Source organism: Crinia signifera, chromosome 12 (genome assembly GCF_055691185.1).
Source record: "Crinia signifera chromosome 12, ASM5569118v1, whole genome shotgun sequence".
NCBI lineage: Eukaryota > Metazoa > Chordata > Amphibia > Anura > Myobatrachidae > Crinia > Crinia signifera.
Window position 1 is genome coordinate 17,916,445 of NC_139228.1, and position 17,699 is coordinate 17,934,143.

The 17,699-nt window shown below is 42.4% G+C and overlaps 1 protein-coding gene across 3 annotated transcripts in view; it reads left to right on the forward strand.

Annotated features, from left to right (window-relative positions):
- SLC25A21 (solute carrier family 25 member 21) overlaps positions 1–12,470 on the forward strand; it is a 277,131-nt gene extending 264,661 nt beyond the window's left edge. For all 3 annotated transcript variants that reach the window (XM_083166219.1, XM_083166220.1, XM_083166221.1), the window contains exons 10-11: positions 132–184; positions 10,753–12,470. In XM_083166219.1, the coding sequence (XP_083022345.1) occupies positions 132–184; positions 10,753–10,814 (115 nt within the window). In that variant the 3' untranslated portion in view covers positions 10,815–12,470. The remainder of the gene's footprint in view (positions 1–131; positions 185–10,752) is intronic.
- Positions 12,471–17,699: the final 5,229 nt, after the last annotated feature.

Below are 17,699 nucleotides of genomic sequence, written 5' to 3' on the forward strand. Positions count from 1 at the left end.
TATGTACAAATGATATGTTTTATTGCTGCTTTGATTATTGTCTTTTGTTAGCTTGTCTTTATTGATTTGCAGTAATAATAGCACGTACAGGTCTAATGGATAACACCTGTCCCACTTTCCACCTCTTTCAGGTTCCTGGCTCTCTACAAAGGTCTTCTTCCTAAGATCATGCGGCTCGGACCCGGTAATTCCTGTCCTAATTATTCTCATTAGCAATTGTATATGAAGTCATTCTAGAGTCGGTAATCAGATCTTTATTAGGTGTTATCATTATTCACAGTACTATTGTTGCAATTTTGTCCAAAAAGCTGCAGGACATTATTCTCAATTAGCCACCGGTTTATGTATCAAGCTGATTAATAGCTTCATTTAGCATTAGTAATTTACTGTTCCATCTGGTCCTGTCTGAGCCCAGTGCTAAGGACATGTTTTATAAAGGTTAAAACCTTTACGCGCTCAAAACATAGTTGAACCAGACAGAATCTTCGTTCAGAACACTACACCGCCGAGATTCTTGACACTGTGCTTTTGCTGGAGAGCCTAAAACGTTTCTTGCACCTGTGTACACCTATTTTTTAACCTTGTAATTTCCTCCCTGAGCCCTGTCAGAGAAAGGAATTTAAGACTGATTTTTGGCACAAACACTGATGTTGAGCAAACATGCTCAGTATGATGGCTTATTGGTATCTGTCAGGGTTTAGTGTTCCATTCTCTACTGTCCGCTAAGTGTACACCTGAGGTTATTTCATTGCAGAGCTTTCCTAGCGTATGGCAAGAATGTTTGTAATATAATGAGTGAAACTGTAAAAAAAAAGAAAAATAATAATTGTCAACTTTTTTATAAATACTTGATACTTTTTCTAGAATTATTAGGACAAATCCAGAGAGCTTACACAGAAAGGGTTACACATGTGCATTAAATATCAAAAATAATATCATACCTCCCAACAGGGCTGCAATCAGGGAGTTCCACCACCTCTAATGGTGAGATAGAACATTTTAACCCCCACATTGGCCCTGCACAGTAAATCTCACAGAAAAGCATTCTAGTTTGCAGGGGGATGCCAAAACCCTACCACTGGCCCTGTCTCTGCCTAATGGAGGAGAGGGGGGGGGGGGGGTAATTAGGTGGCATAGAGACATGAGTTCCCCCACCTTTGCATGACCACTTTAAGAGGAAACAAGAACTACCAAGTAGCCAAAAGGGCGCTGTCAATGGATGTTTTGCCAAGCAGCTACTAAAGGGATTGAGTAGATCCCTTATATGAAACACAAGAGAAAAAGGAAAAGTAACGCTAAACCAATGAGGAGTTTTGAGGATAAAATAACATTTAATGGTACACATACATTGACAAGAAAACATGTACCCTGATGGTAAATATACCTTACTTTAAACAGCTTGAACCTTTATGGAAAATGCACCAACCCCTGTGATCTGAATGGTCCTTCCTCCACTCTACATTCATGTTGGCGGTAACTATAGGAGCAGATCCTAATTATTCCATCATTACTAGTGGCTCTTGAGGGCAGCATATATGTTTTTATTATATGTTTTCTTGTCATTGTATGTGTAGCATTAAATGTTATTTTATCCTCAAAACTCCTCTTTGGTTTAGCGCTACTTTTCCTTTTTCTCTTATGACCACTTTAAACCCTGGTCCCGGGCCCAGACAGTAAGGGGGCCTGGGAATGGAGTATATCACATATAATTTGTCATAAACAAAGTAAGGTGGTGAGTGCTGCGGACACTGGAGGTCTCCCCAGGTACGCTTCAGATCCCAGGGGTGCAGCCTGCTTATTTTTTTTCAGTCCCGGCCTCCATAATTTCTGATGCAAGCCCTGCCTTTCAACATCATATCTCCAAAGCAAGGCAGTGGCCTAACCGCTTCCCACCTTGATGGGATTTTGTTTTCCCTGAAATATGTAATATTTATCCCACAAGCCATGGGGACACTAATTATCTCAGCGGCCAGTAGTACAACTAAAGAGGACCAACATCCAGGCCAATGGACAGTCATCCAAAAGCGAAATGATTGGGAGGTATGGTGATACCTGTAATGATTGGTATGAGGTCCTCCATGAAAGAGCCACTAATGTAATTGACATGAATGTTATAGTTTCATGAGTTTATAGAATACCATATCCTACTTCAAACATCTTAATTAGAGGCCAGCTAAGCTATGAGACTCAGCACAGTCTAATCAATGAGCCAAGTAAGCTGGAAAATCCTTTCCTATGAAAGCTGCTTGATTTGCAGTACCTTATTATTTTCCTTGCTTAATTAGCAATATGTGCTCCATTGACTTCAATTTTCCAACAGCAAGAAATAGTTATGAGCAAGTCAGATTGTTTGGTGTTATTTTCTGTGGTTAGGGTTCATAAAGATATACCGTCATAAACTGGGGAGCAGCTAAGGGTGTGATAGAGGGCTAGTGATCCGATTGGTGGACGGAGGAGAGTTACCAGTGATGATGTGTGATCAGTCATCACTGCACCGGAGGGGATAAGATGTAGAGTTGTGAACAATCATTACCCTTCAGATCAAGAACACTCCAGTATTATGTGGCATGGGCTGTGTGTCTGCTGAAACACTGTCCCACACATAGTATGGAGGCACAATGGGCATAGGCGTACGCAGCACACTTTCATAGGGGGTGCACCATCAAAGCGGTGTGCCTAGTACCACCTATTGGGCAAGTCTAACACCACCCATTGGGTGTGTCTAAAACCACCAAACAGGCATGTCTACCATCATCTATTGGCACTTGCTACAATATTAAACATCTCTCATCGACACCATAATCCCCTGCCTATTTCATTTTTAATCTTCTAATTACTCTGTCTAACAGTACATTTATTTATTTATTAGCAGTTTCTTATATAGCGCACACATATTCCGCAGCGAGTTACAGAGTATAGTTGAACACTCACATCAGTCCCTGCCCCAGTGGAGCTTGCAATCTATATTCCCTACCACATGTACATGCACACAGACATTCTAGGGTTAATTTGTTGGGAGCCAATTAGCCTACCGGTATATTTTTGGATTGTGGGAGGAAACCGGAGTGCCCGGAGTAAACCTATGCAAGTACGGGGAGAATATACAAACTCTGTACAGTTAGAGCCATGGTTGGAATCGAACTCATGACCTGAGCGCTGTGACGCAGTAATGCTAACCATTACACCATCCGTACTGACAATAAAGTAAAATACATATATGGATGACGCAGATGTGTAGTGATATGACAATGGTCTAGTACAGTGGTCTCCAACCTTTTTGGGGGCGTTAGCTACTCACAGCAAAATAAGCCACCCGAAGAGCTACTGTACTAAAATGTAAAAAAAAAAAAAAGAAATCTGCCTAATGACCAAATAATGCCCTTTACATATTATGCCACACACTGTAATGCCCCTTACACATTATGCCACATACTGCAATGCCGCATACATACCTCCCAACACTGGAGGCAGAGGAGAAGGGACATCTGCACGTGCTGAAGGCATGCACATGAAATCAGGGGGCATGTCCTACTATCTCCTACGAGGCTACATCCCCCATTTTTTCCGCTATGGGGGCATGGCCAGTGCTCTGATAGACACTGTGCAATATATACACATGCCACCAGTTACACAATGCCCACAGTTATGCCATAATCACAATGCCCCCCCCCCCAGCAGTGCCAGATAAACAATGCCCACCCGATTGTGGTGCCATTCTAAATAAATACTCTGCCCGTACTGTGTACCACATGCCACATGGGGTGCGGCAAATGAAAATGGGGGTGTGATATACATATGCCCCCAATAGTGCAGTGCAGCTATACATATGCCCAAATAGTGCCAGATACACATATGCTCCCACAGTGCCAGGTATGCCCCACAGTGCCAGAAACAGGTATGCCCCCACAGTGCCAGATATGCCTAAGATAGTGTCATACACAGTGTCTCTATGAGCCATGCTGGGGTTCCAAGTGAGGCACCTCTAAGTGCTTGGAGTGGGTGATCGGGTAAGCGTTGGTGGGTAAGGGGTGGATGGGATGACCTGCCCCAGATGCAGGCTCCGGCCCATCACTCTCTCCCGTCGCGGCCTCCTCCTTTGATCTGCCACCGTCCTCCCGTCAGTCACTGCCGGAGCACCCAGCGTGTAGATACGTGTCTCTTTACGGGCCCCGGCTCGTCACCCGGCTCCCTGTCTGCCCCGATGCTGGGTCACACACGTCGGTCTCGGTGCTGCATCTCCCCTTCTTACACACATTGCGCGACTCTCACTTGTCACTTCTCTTCCCTGTGACTGTGTCTGAGCTGTCAGCAAATCAAAGCTCCTGATTGGCTGCCGGCCCCCGAGCTCTGATTGGCGGCCCAGTCACAGGGATACACACTGAGGGGAAGGAGAGACGCGCAATGCACTCTCCTCCCCTCGGAACTAGTGCCGAGGATCGAGGGAGAGACAGACAGGCGGGCAGGTGGCAGTGGTCCAGCCTACTACCTACTACTGGTAGCTCGCGGCAGATTCGGGTGGCTCGACCACTGCCGCCCGGGGTTGGCGACCACTGGTCTAGTACAATTAACAATACAAAACACACATAATTGATTGATGTGTGCTTCTTTTAATGGAATACAGTTCTAAAAAGCAAAAGTAAAGTAAAAGGAATTGCTAGCAACAGGGAGGTTTTCATGAGGGTAGGCACAGCATTGAGGGGTGCCTGTGCACCCCTTACACTCAATGTTCACACACCTATGAAAATGGTTTGGGCAGCATCATACAACAACTTGCAGTTAAAAAGGAAGAAATGGGGTCTGACAGATATAACCTTACAATAATTATAATTTTATTTATAAAGCGCTTTTTCTCCAATAGGGCTCAAGGCGCTTAACAGATAGAATGAATGTAATATAGTACAGGAACAATGAAGTACAGAAAAGCTTTTCATAAACAATACTTAAGGAATTAAGGAAATGTTTGAGTAAACAGGAATGTCTTGAGTCTCTTCTTGAGGGATTTTGTAGTGGGGGCCTCTCGAACCTTACTAACTGGCCATCTTCTCTTTCTCTGCTCTTTATTGCTTCCCCACAACCCTCGTTGCCTGCCAATTATGTGCACAGAATTTATGGCCATCAAATGCCTTGTGTGAGTGGCCACATAGCATGGAGATTAATGGGCTAATGGTGCACACCGAAGAGGGCAACAAGCACCTAGAGCAGCACGGGAGGAAACTTTGTGTTCTGTCCACCAAGACAATATCTACATTGATCCTTATTGCTTGACATACACAGACTTAATATAGCTGAGTATTACATCTTCTATGTATTGTTCTTGGCTCCCATTCAAGTAATCTTCAGGAAAAAATGCACTCACATTGGGAGAAACTAGAGACCCTCTAATGTCAGAATTAAACACCGCCTGGGGTCGTTTTCTATTTTCTGTAGTTAGCCATTTGCATAAAATCCTATATCCCAGGCAGTTTTACTTCCCCGGACTACCAGCTTCCATATGGCCAAGTTGCATAGTTGATATCCATCAGCTTTCCACAACATCGCTCAGTACAAGGTTCCTCACTTGTTGTTCGACATCGTTGGCTATTCCATTGCTCCTAAGTAAGCATAGAACTTTTACAAGTGTAACTTCATAGCAACATTGAATATTTATCACCACATTGTTAGTCCAGAATGTTCTTAGCTGATGATAATATACAGTACTTGTGTAGTTTCAAGGCGGCACTGCCCACGGATCGCATGGTATGCAATTTGCATGCGATGCGATTTCACACACCACAACTATCCACGTCAGCCCGAAGCGCGGTAAGCCGAAGCGGTACATACCCCCACTATTCACGTCGGCATGGAGTTGAATTTATAAACTGTGGGGAGCACAGTGAGCCCGAAGCGTGGCGAGGGGCCACGGAAAACGAGCCCGAAGCGTGAAGAGCCCTGCGAGGGGATGCAGATTACTCTCCGTGTATTGTGTGTCCCCTTGCGGGCTTCGCTGCGCTCGCCACACTTTGGGATAGTTTTCCGTAGCCCCTTGCGGGGCTCACAGCACTCGCCGTGCTTCGGGCTCGCCACACTTTATAAAATCAACACCACGCCGACGTGGATAGTGGGGGTATGAACAGGTCGGGAGGACGCGTACCGTGTCCCCTCGCGGGCACGCTGCGCTCACCACACTTTGGGCTGACATGGATAGTGGGGGTGTTCTAAATCGCATCGTAAGCAAATCTGTAGCAAATCGTATGCAAATTGCATACGATGTGATCCCCGGGCAGTGCCGCCGTGAAACTACACAAGTACCTTATATACTGTATAATACTGGCGACCAGTATTTTCTACCACATTTGTCTTTGGAAAAGACAGCTGCATCCTCTGTTACGCTGGCTCCAGGGACTAAAAGTAGGGACTCGCTGCTTCATTTTTACCCCAAAATCAGTGGTAGGTAGTACCTTTTTGAGCAGATCTGTTGTTTTCACCAACAAGAAATATTTCCTTAACTTTTTCTTTCCTGACTGTTCATGACAATGGTCTGATGTCACAAATTGTAATTGTACCTGGCTAATATGTTTCTTTAAGTCTCACGGGAACGAGTAACTAAGACTTAGCTCACACTATACATATGCGCCTTACAGAGCTGCATCGTTTGGGTCATTTCATTACATGACAACAGTTACGGGGCCCATTGTTTGTGTACTATGCAATAGGGGCACTGGTATTGGAATATGGTATGCAGCAATACCTTATTACTTGTTACATGCAAAATATGGCCTGTTCGGGGACAATTATGAGAACTGTTCTACAACAAATGATATTATTGGCCACTGCGACCAATCACAAATCTTCATTAGAAGAAAATTTGAATAACTGATGGGTAACATGCTCATTTTAAGCCTATGGGTCTGATTTAGACATATTCACTGGGCTGCGAAATAGCAGCCCAAGTGATTAACGGTTTGTAGTGCGCATGCACAAGGTCTCCCTGCGAACAAAGCCAGCAATGGCTTGCCATCGCTGGCTGTTTGCAGCAAGATTGACAGGCGCCATTTGTGGGTAGTGTATAAAGGAGAATGGATGAATGGCTGTGTATTGTGTAAAGATGGGAGTTGTGTATGGAGGATAATTTATGAAGAGGGGGCTATGCATGGGGGAAGTAAGTGAAGAGGGGGGGGATTGTGTATGGAGGAGAATGAATGAAGTGGGGGCTATGTATGGGAGGAAGTGAGTGAAGATGGGGAATGCTTATGTAGAAGATTGAATGAAGAGGTGGGTTGTGTATGGAGGTGAATGAATGAAGACTGGGGTCGTGTATGGAGTAGGGATGTGCACCGGCCACTTTTCACGTTTTGGGTTCTGATTACCTTCAGGTTTTAGGTTGTAATAGGTTTTGCCAAAACACCCCCTCAAGGTATTGGGTTTTGGGTTCTGAATTTTTTTTTAAAGCATAAAAAATGCTAAAATCGCATAATTTAGGGGGGTTGCTCCTACGCTATTATTAACCTCAATAACATTAATTTTCATTAGTTTCCAGTCTACTCTGAACACCTCACACCGCACAATATTGTTTTTAGGCCAAAAGGTTGCACCGAGGTAGCTGGATGACTATGATAAGCAACACAAGTGGGCGGCACAAACACTGGACTGATACAGCACACTTAGCATCACCCCTGGACTGATACAGCACACTTAGCATCACCCCTGGACTGATACAGCACACTTAGCATCACCCCTGGACTGATACAGCACACTTAGCATCACCCCTGGACTAATACAGCAATTATTTGGCAGACTTGGCTCACCCTAGGAATACAGCACACATGGAATTATACGGCACAGATGGTAGCACCCCATGACTGATACAGCAGACATGGTGGCAGACATGGCAACACTCCTACAGTAAAAAAAAAAAAAAGAAAAACTTTTTTATTCTTTTAATTATAAAAAGAGCAGCACACTTAACAGCCGTTGCAGTAAAAATAAAAACAGTAAAACACCTTTTCTTTTTCTTTTTTTTTATTAAAAAAAGGGCAGCTCCCCTGGACTAATATGGGACACGTGGGGGCACATATAGGGACACATATACGGGCACCCCTGGACTCATATGGGACACATGGAGGCACCCCTGGACTGATATGGGACAAATGCAGGCTCCCCTGGACTGATATGGGACAAATGCCGGCTCCCCTGGACTGATATGGGACACATGCAGGCACCCCTGGACTGATATGGGACACATAGGGGCACCCATGGAATTATATGGCACACATGCGGGCACCCCTGGACTGATATGGGACAAATGCAGGCTCCCATGGACTGATATGGGACACATGCAGGCACCCCTGGACTGATATGGGACACATAGGGGCACCCATGGAATTATACGGCACACATGCGGGCACCCCTGGACTGATACGGGACACATGCGGGCATCCCTGGTCTGATATGGGACACATGCGGGCACCCCTGGACTGATACAGCACATTTAACAGCCCTTGCCATAAAATATAAAAAATAAGAGAGTACCTTTTTTTCTTTTAATACAAAAAAGAGGGGGGGGGCATCTCCCCTGGACTGATACGGGACACTGGGCAGCACAGCTGGACTGATATGGGACACTGGGCAGCACAGCTGGACTTATAGCAGGCAGCCCTGCAGTAAAAATGTAAAATGTTTTTTTCTTCTTTCTTCCTTAGTTGTCCCCCACAGCAGTTCCATATAGCAGCCCCCCTTAGTAGTGCCCACATAATAGCACCCTTAGTAATGCCCCCTTAATAGTGGTACCTTCAGTAGTTCCCCCTTAGTATAGTTTCCATCACAGTAGTTCCCCCTTAGCAGATGTACCCTGGCTGCTCAGTAGTTCCCCCTTAGTGTATGTACCCTTTAGTTTTCCCCATCCAGCAGACCCAATTAATTTATGCATCCTGTTAGTTCCCCCTTGTTTGTTCCCCCCCCGTTCCCCCCAATAGCTTTTCCTTCTGCTGTTTGTCCCCCCCTGCAGCCCCCATAGTGTCCCCCTCCTGCTGCAGACAGCACGCTTTTCCCTCTGCCGTTTGTCCCCTCCCTGTAGCCCCCATAGTGTCCCCCTCCTGCTGCAGACAGCAAGCTTTTCCCTCTGCCGTTTGTCCCCCTCCCTTCAGCCCCCATAGTGTCCCCCTCCTGCTGCAGACAGGACGGACACATCTGTGCTGTCTGACTTTCACATACAGACTGAAGATGGCGCCGTAAGTCGGGGCTTATATAGAGATCCGGTTTCGCGAGAATCCGATGCGGGATGACTGTTTGACCTCGTTTTTGACCCGGATTATCGGTGGGATGGACGCGAATGGCTCGAGAACGCCTCGGATAAGGTAAGGTCGGGGGGGTTCGGATCTCTAGGATCCGAACCCGCTCATCTCTAGTATGGAGTGAAGTGAGTAAAGAAGGTTGTGTATGGAGGATAATGAATGAAGAGGGGGCTATGTATGGGGGAAGTGAGTGAAGAGGGGGGGGTTGTGTATGGAGGATAATGAATGAAGAGGGTCTATGTATGGGAGGAAGTGAGTAAAGATGGGGAATGTTTATGTAGGAGATTGAATGAAGAGGGGGGTTGTTTATGGAGGAGAATGAATAAAGAGGTGGGTTAAGTATGGAGGAGAATGTATGAAGAGGGGGTTGTGTATGGAGGAGAATGAATGAAGAGGGGGGTTGTGTATGGAGGATAATGAATAAAGGGGGGGTTGTGTATGGAGGAGAATTAATGAAGAGGGGGGTTGTGTATGGAGGAGAATGAATGAAGAGAGGGGTTGTGTATGGAGGAGAATGAATGAAGAGAGGGGTTGTGCATGGAGAAGAATGAATGAAGAGGGGGGTTGTGTATAGAGGAGAATGAATGAAGAGGGGGGGTTGTGTATAGAGGAGAATAAATGAAGAGGGGGGTTGTGTATGGAGGAGAATAATTGAAGAGGGGGGTTGTGTATGGCAGAGAATGAATGAAGAGGTGGGTTGTGTATAGAGGAGAATGAATGAAGAGGTGGGTTGTGTGTAGAGCAGAATGAATGAAGAGGCGGGTTGTGTGTACAGGAGAATGAATGAAGAGGCGGGTTGTGTGTAGAGCAGAATGAATGAAGAGGCGGGTTGTGTGTAGAGCAGAATGAATGTAGAGGCGGGTTGTGTGTACAGGAGAATGAATGAAGAGGCGGGTTGTGTATAGAGGAGAATGAATGAAGCGGCGGGTTGTGTATTTCAAATTCTGCTTTCTCTTTGAGTGGAACTGGCTAAAGATCTGGCTCACATATATGAGGTTCCCAGGCTCCGGATCCAGGAAGTTCTGTTAAATGAGGAGATGTAGAGTACAAAATTATTTTATCTTCTGGTGGAGTTTAAAATACTCTGTGTATGCAATAAGCAGATGTATGTAGGCCAGATACAGTAAGAGAAATTGTGCCATACCATGATATTTTATTGACAAATCAGAGTATGAATGAACATTCTGGAGCTATCTTTTTTGTTTTATAATATATATGACAAGGCTGCCAGTTTACATTGCATGTGGAGGTGAATATGAGATAGTAAGGTTTTCTAGGACAAAAGGTAAAAGGAGTATAAGCAGCTATTGTATTTTTTTTTCTTACACACAATGTTCCAAAATATATTAACCTGCCCCTATGACCTTTTGTCTGGTATGCGCTTACCTGTGTTTTGCTCATCAGTCACATTCCCTTCCTAATATAAGCAATGAGCAGTCATGCAAATAAATGACTTCACGTTCCTGTTGTGTTTTCTGTGCAGGAGGAGCGGTGATGCTGTTAGTATATGAATACTCTTATGCTTGGCTGCAGGAACACTGGTGACTTGTCCTACGCTACTGTCTAACAGCCTCCTCACTGGATGATGATTTGGACGCCACGGAAATCAATGATCATGGAACGAGATCTATTTTCAATGACCTGCTTTAGTATATAAATGCTCTTCGTGATTGCAAAGGATTTAATGCTGTATAAAAATAGAGCAGTAATTTTATGGATTGTATCTCAACATTTTCATACACACATGTGCTTACGAAGTATACCAGTTTGCAAAATATTGGCCTTCCCATCCTATAGAAAATCTGAGTCCTACTAGACCAGCAGAGTCGAGACTAAAGTTATTAGGGTTATTATGGATGGTCCTTCCTTACCGTTTTTGTAAATCCATTACTTACTTTAAGTAATACATATTAAGGGCGGCTTTGATAAAATAGTATTTTTGGGGATAAAGGGATCTGATAAAAAATCTTCCATTCTGTCTTTTTTACAGTCACCCACTGTTGTAAGATACTGATTGTCTTTGGCCTGACTGTCAAAGTCGCTAACATGCCGCCAATGTTCACAAGTGCCGCGAATCCTCCACATTATCATACCCAATGTCCGCAATGGCAAATTTGCAACCTGAACCCATGCCAAAACTCTTTATGGCACCCACCCCCCTCCTTTATAGTACCTGCTAATTGTCTGGGGATCCCCCACCAAGGCTGCCTCCACGGGTCTCAGTCCTGGCAGGGGCAGCTGTTTGCGCCTGCCCATTCATAGTGTTGAGAATATCCCTCCCAAAATGGCCACTTCCTCCTCTAGCATCCTTAATAACTGTTTCTTCAGAGGCACAGATATTTTAGGAGAGACATCTCTCTCACAGTGCTGCTCTTCAGGCTGGTGGCTTCATGCTGCCCTTGGACAGTTGTCCCTAAATTACTTTTAGTACACGCAAGTCACTCAGCACTTCTAAGCCACTGTGGGGTCTGTGGAGACTGGTACTTTGCCATTGTCTGTACCTGTAACTTTCAAAAAATAAATATATTAGGCAGAAGTGGTAAGTTACTAGGAATACTAGTATAAATAACTAAAGAGCTGTAGAAACTCTGTGCTTTTCTGATCAGGCCATGGTGTATACACCAGTGGCGGAACTTGTGGGTTGTGGGTCTAGTTGCAAAGATATAATTTGGGGGACCCTGCTCCATCCCAAACCCAGTTCACGATATGCAACACAGTAGTGGGTGACAGGAAGAGGCAGTGGGAAGCAAAGTGTGCTAGGGAAAAACAGTGGGTGACAGGAAGATTGTGATTGAGGGAGCATTGGGCCTCTTAATCCGCAGGGGCCCCGATTCATTACACCGATGGTAGTTCAGCCTTTTGTATACACTATGAACCTGATATAAAAGGTATAATCCATTCTCCATGCTCTGCTTTAAAACACTGATACGGAAAAGTATTTGTTTTGACACTAAACATTCAAATTTATATTTGTAGCTAATGGTATAGGGCCGGTGATTTTTAGGCAACCTTTCTAGAAAAACTCATTTAAAGGTTGTGCCAACTGGTCTTTTGACTGTTGTTTAAAGTTTTCTCTTTTTTTATTTTTTTTTATTGTGGTAAATTGCTGTTGCTGTTCATGAGGTCAATACAAGTTTGGGAAGATTGTTTTTATAATTCTTGCATGGAATTTTTATATTCATAAAACGAGTTTGTATTCTCTTACAACCATCTCTTTGTTTGTGTCGCCCGTATCATCACTTTCACTGAGCAGAATTTTACACATATTATTGTATACAGAGGAAATGGTTTATCTGTACATAACAGGCCAGTCAGGCAAAAGACTAATCTTTGTTATTGAACTAAGAAGCCAATGTGTCAATAACCTCGTTTCCTCCCTTTAAAGTATTGTATATCATCACTGTGAATCATGGCAATAACAATTTTTTCTCTGTTTCTGCCATATGTATCAAATTAGTGCAGACAGAACAGCACTTAACAGTTTCCTACAATAAAGTTTCTAAAATCCCAATCCAATAAGTCTTTGCAGCTATGATACCCTGTTTTTGAAATGCAGTGGAAGTCAGCATTGACTGCCCAAGTACCCAACACCCTGGAAGGCAGCGGCTGGTAGGAGAATAAATGTAGAAAGATTCTGAGGAATGATCACCTAATTTAAATTATGTTGATTGGCTTTATTTGACAATGTCATCACTCATCCTGTAATAATTTGTTTGGAAGGCTCTCTGGACAGAGTTATGGGTTAGAAACGATGGAGGAAATATGGCAAAAAATAATGTGCTCAGTTGTTGGAAAATGTATAAGAATAGAATATTTATGTAAAACACTTTTCCTTCTGTTACATTTACAGTAAAGTGCAAGATAGTACCAAAACATAGCAACACATCAAAGCAAAATGAGATGATCCTTCTTTAAATAATAAAATGACAGATTTGAAGCAAAAAGGAATGCAATAGCTTTGGAATTGCTGGTGTTAGAAATCCATGGCAATTTTGGGTACTGCTTTCCTAGCACGGGGCCCATCGCATTAATCGTGTACATTTTTATATGGCATACAATCTGTGCGATTTCGGTTTTTAAATCGCATGTATCGTATGAAAAACAGTAGTATAGTAAGCTACGATGCGATGACTGCGATGTATGCGTTTAAATCGCATGCATCGCACTCATCGTTTACTTTATTCATGTGCGATGTACGCGATGCGTGCGATGATTGTATGTCGAGTCAATTGTATGGATTGTATGTAGTTTTATATGTACAATGAGTGCGATGCAAAATACTAAAGTGCATATACTATGGTGTATGTATTATGCCCCCTATACGATTAAAAATTGTATAATCACCCTAAAGGGTGCTTTTAAGCACCCAAATGGGTGCTTACGATGTTAAATGCAGCCCCACGCCAACCCCCCACTATAAACGTGAACCCGAAGCGTGGCGAGCGCAGCGGTACGCGTCCTACGACCTTTTCATACCCCCACTATCCACGTCGGCGTGGAGTTGAGAATAGAAAGTGTGGCGAGCGCAGCGAGCCACCGAGCCCGAAGCGTGGCGAGGGGACGCGGATACCTTCACAGGTATCTGCTTCCCCTCGCGGGCTTCACAGGTATCCGCTTCCCCGCGCGGGGCTCGCTGTGCTCGCCACGCTTCGGGCTCGGTGGCTCGCTGCGCTCGCCACACTTTCTATTCTCAACTCCACGCCGACGTGGATAGTGTAGGGTATGAAAAGGTCGTAGGACGCGTACCGCCGCCCCTCGCAGGCTCGCTGCGCTCGCCACACTTCTGGTTCACGTTTATAGTGGGGGGGTGGCGTGGGGGTGCATTTAACATTGTAAGCACGGGCCTGTGAGCGCCAAATGTATGAAATTGCGTCCATCGCATACATTGTATGTATGTTTAAGAGTATACAATGCATGCGATTTACAATGCCCAAGATAAAAAAATACTTTCATTGCATCAATCGCAAGCATCGCATGCATCTTATGACATTAAAACAGTACGACCGATGCGATCCATGTGATAAAAAGGGATACAATGAAAAAATCACTGTAGTCGCATTAATCGCAAGCATCGCATGCATCTTATGGTGCAGAAACACATAAGATGCATGCGATGCTTGCGATTAATGCGATGCTTATCGTGGGCGCCGTGCTAGGAAAGCAGTACCCAATTTTGCTTGTAATAAAAAAAATTGTTAAATAAAATTATTAAATGGCAATATTTTTACCTGTAAAAAATGTACACTAGTTATTTATCAATTGTCAACTTGGAGTACACACATTAATGTGCTTTGCATGTATAATGGAGGCAGGCATATTAGTCCCTGGATACTGGTGCTTATAATATCGTTTTATTAACAGTTATTTATATAGCGCATACATATTCAGCAGCGCTGTACAGAGAATATTTGAACATTCACATCAGTCCCTGCCCCAGTGGAGCTTACAACCTATATTCCCTACCACATGTACACACACACACATTTGTTCTAGGGTTCATTTTGTTGGGAGCCAATTGACCTACCAGAAATTTTTTGAATTGTGGGAGGAAATCGGAGTACTCTGAGGAAACCTACACACAGGGAGAATATACAAACTCCGCACAGTTAGAGCCATGGTGGGAATCAAACCCAAGACCTCAGTGCTGTGAGGCAGTAATGCTAACCATTACAACATCCCTGCTGCCCATATATTTCCTACCATATGTATGCATATTATACACACTACAGTAATTTTTGCAGAACTCAAATTAAACTATCCGTATATGTTTGGATTGTGGAAGGAAACTGGAAACCCCTTCAAACACAGGGAGAACCTACAAAATACACACATAATAAAGGCTTGGAATCAATCTAACCCAAGACCTAAGTGCTGTGAAGGCTGCAATGTTACCACTGTGCGGCTATGTGAACAAATAGGGAAACTCCCTTTATTTTTACTTATAGAAGGTTTCAAATCAAGACTTCTGTGGGTAGCCCCTCTATGTATTGTATAAATGTTTTAATTAGCATTTGCTAAATTAGTTCTTATATCATTAATACTTTATCATATTATTTTGTAATTCATATATTTTGTAAAATTAATCTTAGGAGTTACTTTACTAGTTATCAAAAACGTCATTGTTATTGTAAGATTAATGGAACATTTTTAAATTAAGTTTTATAATAAAATTTATATATATTTTAAAATAAAAATGTCATTCAATGTCAACATTGTTGCTTCTATGAGCCAATGTACAATTTTTAGTTTTAATTTTGAGGCCGTTGAAAAAAAACAATATTTTATATTGTCAGACACTTTCATATTATCTAGAAAATTAAATTTAAATTAAGCATTTCTGAAATATAACCTTCAAATCTGTAAACCATTCTAAAATGTTAACTCTTAAATATATAATTCAGTAGTTCAGTTTCATTTGTACGTTTCCACCACTGTCATATAAATTATAGTAATATTTTCTTTCTGATGTACAGTTAAATTAATCTTGACAGCATTTTAGCTTTATAAATTAAGGATGCAACCTGTAACTGTATTGAAATCAAGCAATAATAGTTTGTACAATTTTGTGATCATTGCTTAGGATACCCACCATTAGAATTTTAATTCAACGTTAAACATGGTAATGGGAAATTTACCTTATTTTTACCAGTTTTCCTAAGTGAAAAAAATGATAGAAATAATATTAATAATTTAATATTTATTTTCTATCAATTGCAAAAAAAAATGTCATATGTGGATTATATACATAAAAATAAAAACTATATTTTCATGTCAGTGGTAACATCTATTTGAATCTCCATAATTTTAGTTTCTCTTAAATATCTAGTGACATAATTAATTTCAAGCATAAATGAAAGCTTCTGTTCTCTTGCTAAAGTAATATTGCTATTTGCTGTAGTTCCTGCAACAGCATGGTTTGCTAATTGTATACTATATAAAGTTTTTCGACTTGTGGGCTTTGATATTTTTGATTTTTGAAGCCATTGTATCCCAGCCTTTGATGCTTGTGGCAACCTGTCAGGTGCCACCATGGTTACATACACATTCCTTAATTGTTTAGTAAGCATGCCAATTATCTACATTTTTAAGGTCAAGTTTCTTTTCAGCTAAGTGGTCAAAGTTATGTCTGCCTTTGTATACCAAACCGATATATAATTGACCATAAACTTACCTAAATTGTATGTTAAGCTACAATGATTGCATAACTATAACATGAGAATTTTTCATTTTCAATATTTCCAGATAAAAATGCACAAAAATAAAAATAATCGTTTCAGCCAGCAAAGATAGGTTAACCTAGAATGTTTGTATTTTTCTATTAATCAAAACATATAAAATGTCTGATCAAGGGAAAAGTAAATTTAGATTTTGAATGGTTCCTCTGCTATTCTTATTTATGTAGGTGTAATACAATTGTTACTTAAAACTTAGAAAATATAATAACGTCAAAGGTTGACCTAGAATTCTGCATTATATTAATTACTTTTTTAATCATGTCTACCTTACCATTGTCGAATCTAATGCTTGTGTCAACCTTCCAACCTTGTTGACCCTAGCCATTTTAATCTAATTCAGGTGTGGACCTTCAGTGGTTGATCCAATGTATGTCGACCTTTAATGCGTTGTCTATATGACCCTAGCCTCTGAACTGAGCCTCAACAAAAATATTCAGAAACTGTAAATGTCACATCCACCTTTTAAAAATGCATATTCTGATAGATATGCCCATTAAAGACAATTCATTAGCAAATTAAAATGTAGACCCAGTAATGATCCAAAGCGCCCCTCTTCCCATTAACAACACCTATGTGCAGGCAAGGCGTTTTTGACTTGTAATGTATTTAGCCATAGGCCAAATAACACATAGTCAAAATCTCAAGTGAAGATAGTCAAGATTGTATGGTTCTAGACTCTAGAGAGTTAAGGAAAATCGCATAGTCAAAATCGGCCATAGTCAAAATCGCACTGCGTGTATACAGTTTAATTGATCAATTCTAAAGTACAAAGGACAATTCTGGTGCTATAGAAAAAAAAAGGACAATAAGTAAAGGATTGCCAACATATTAAACAGTGCAGCAATCATGTTCCAGGCCATCCACATAAGAAACAGAACATCGATTGACGAGTCATTTCTGTTTATCAGGGGTGGATTGGTCATAAGGCTTACAGGTCTCACCGGAAGATTCCCGGTAGGCCGACGTGTCCTTTAGGCCTGTTTTGTTTGCTGACATGCCCCCCCCCCCCCCGCATGACAGACAGTTCACCATACTCATTACACTGTATTGTCCCCATTCATTTTGTTATTCCATCTCTGCAGTACAGTAAGTCTGCCATCCAGTGATGTTGCCATGGCTACAAGGCGTGTTATACCTCTGGGGCTGCCCATGTTTGGAAACTTCTACATATTTTTCAGGACCACTTCAGTTCCCA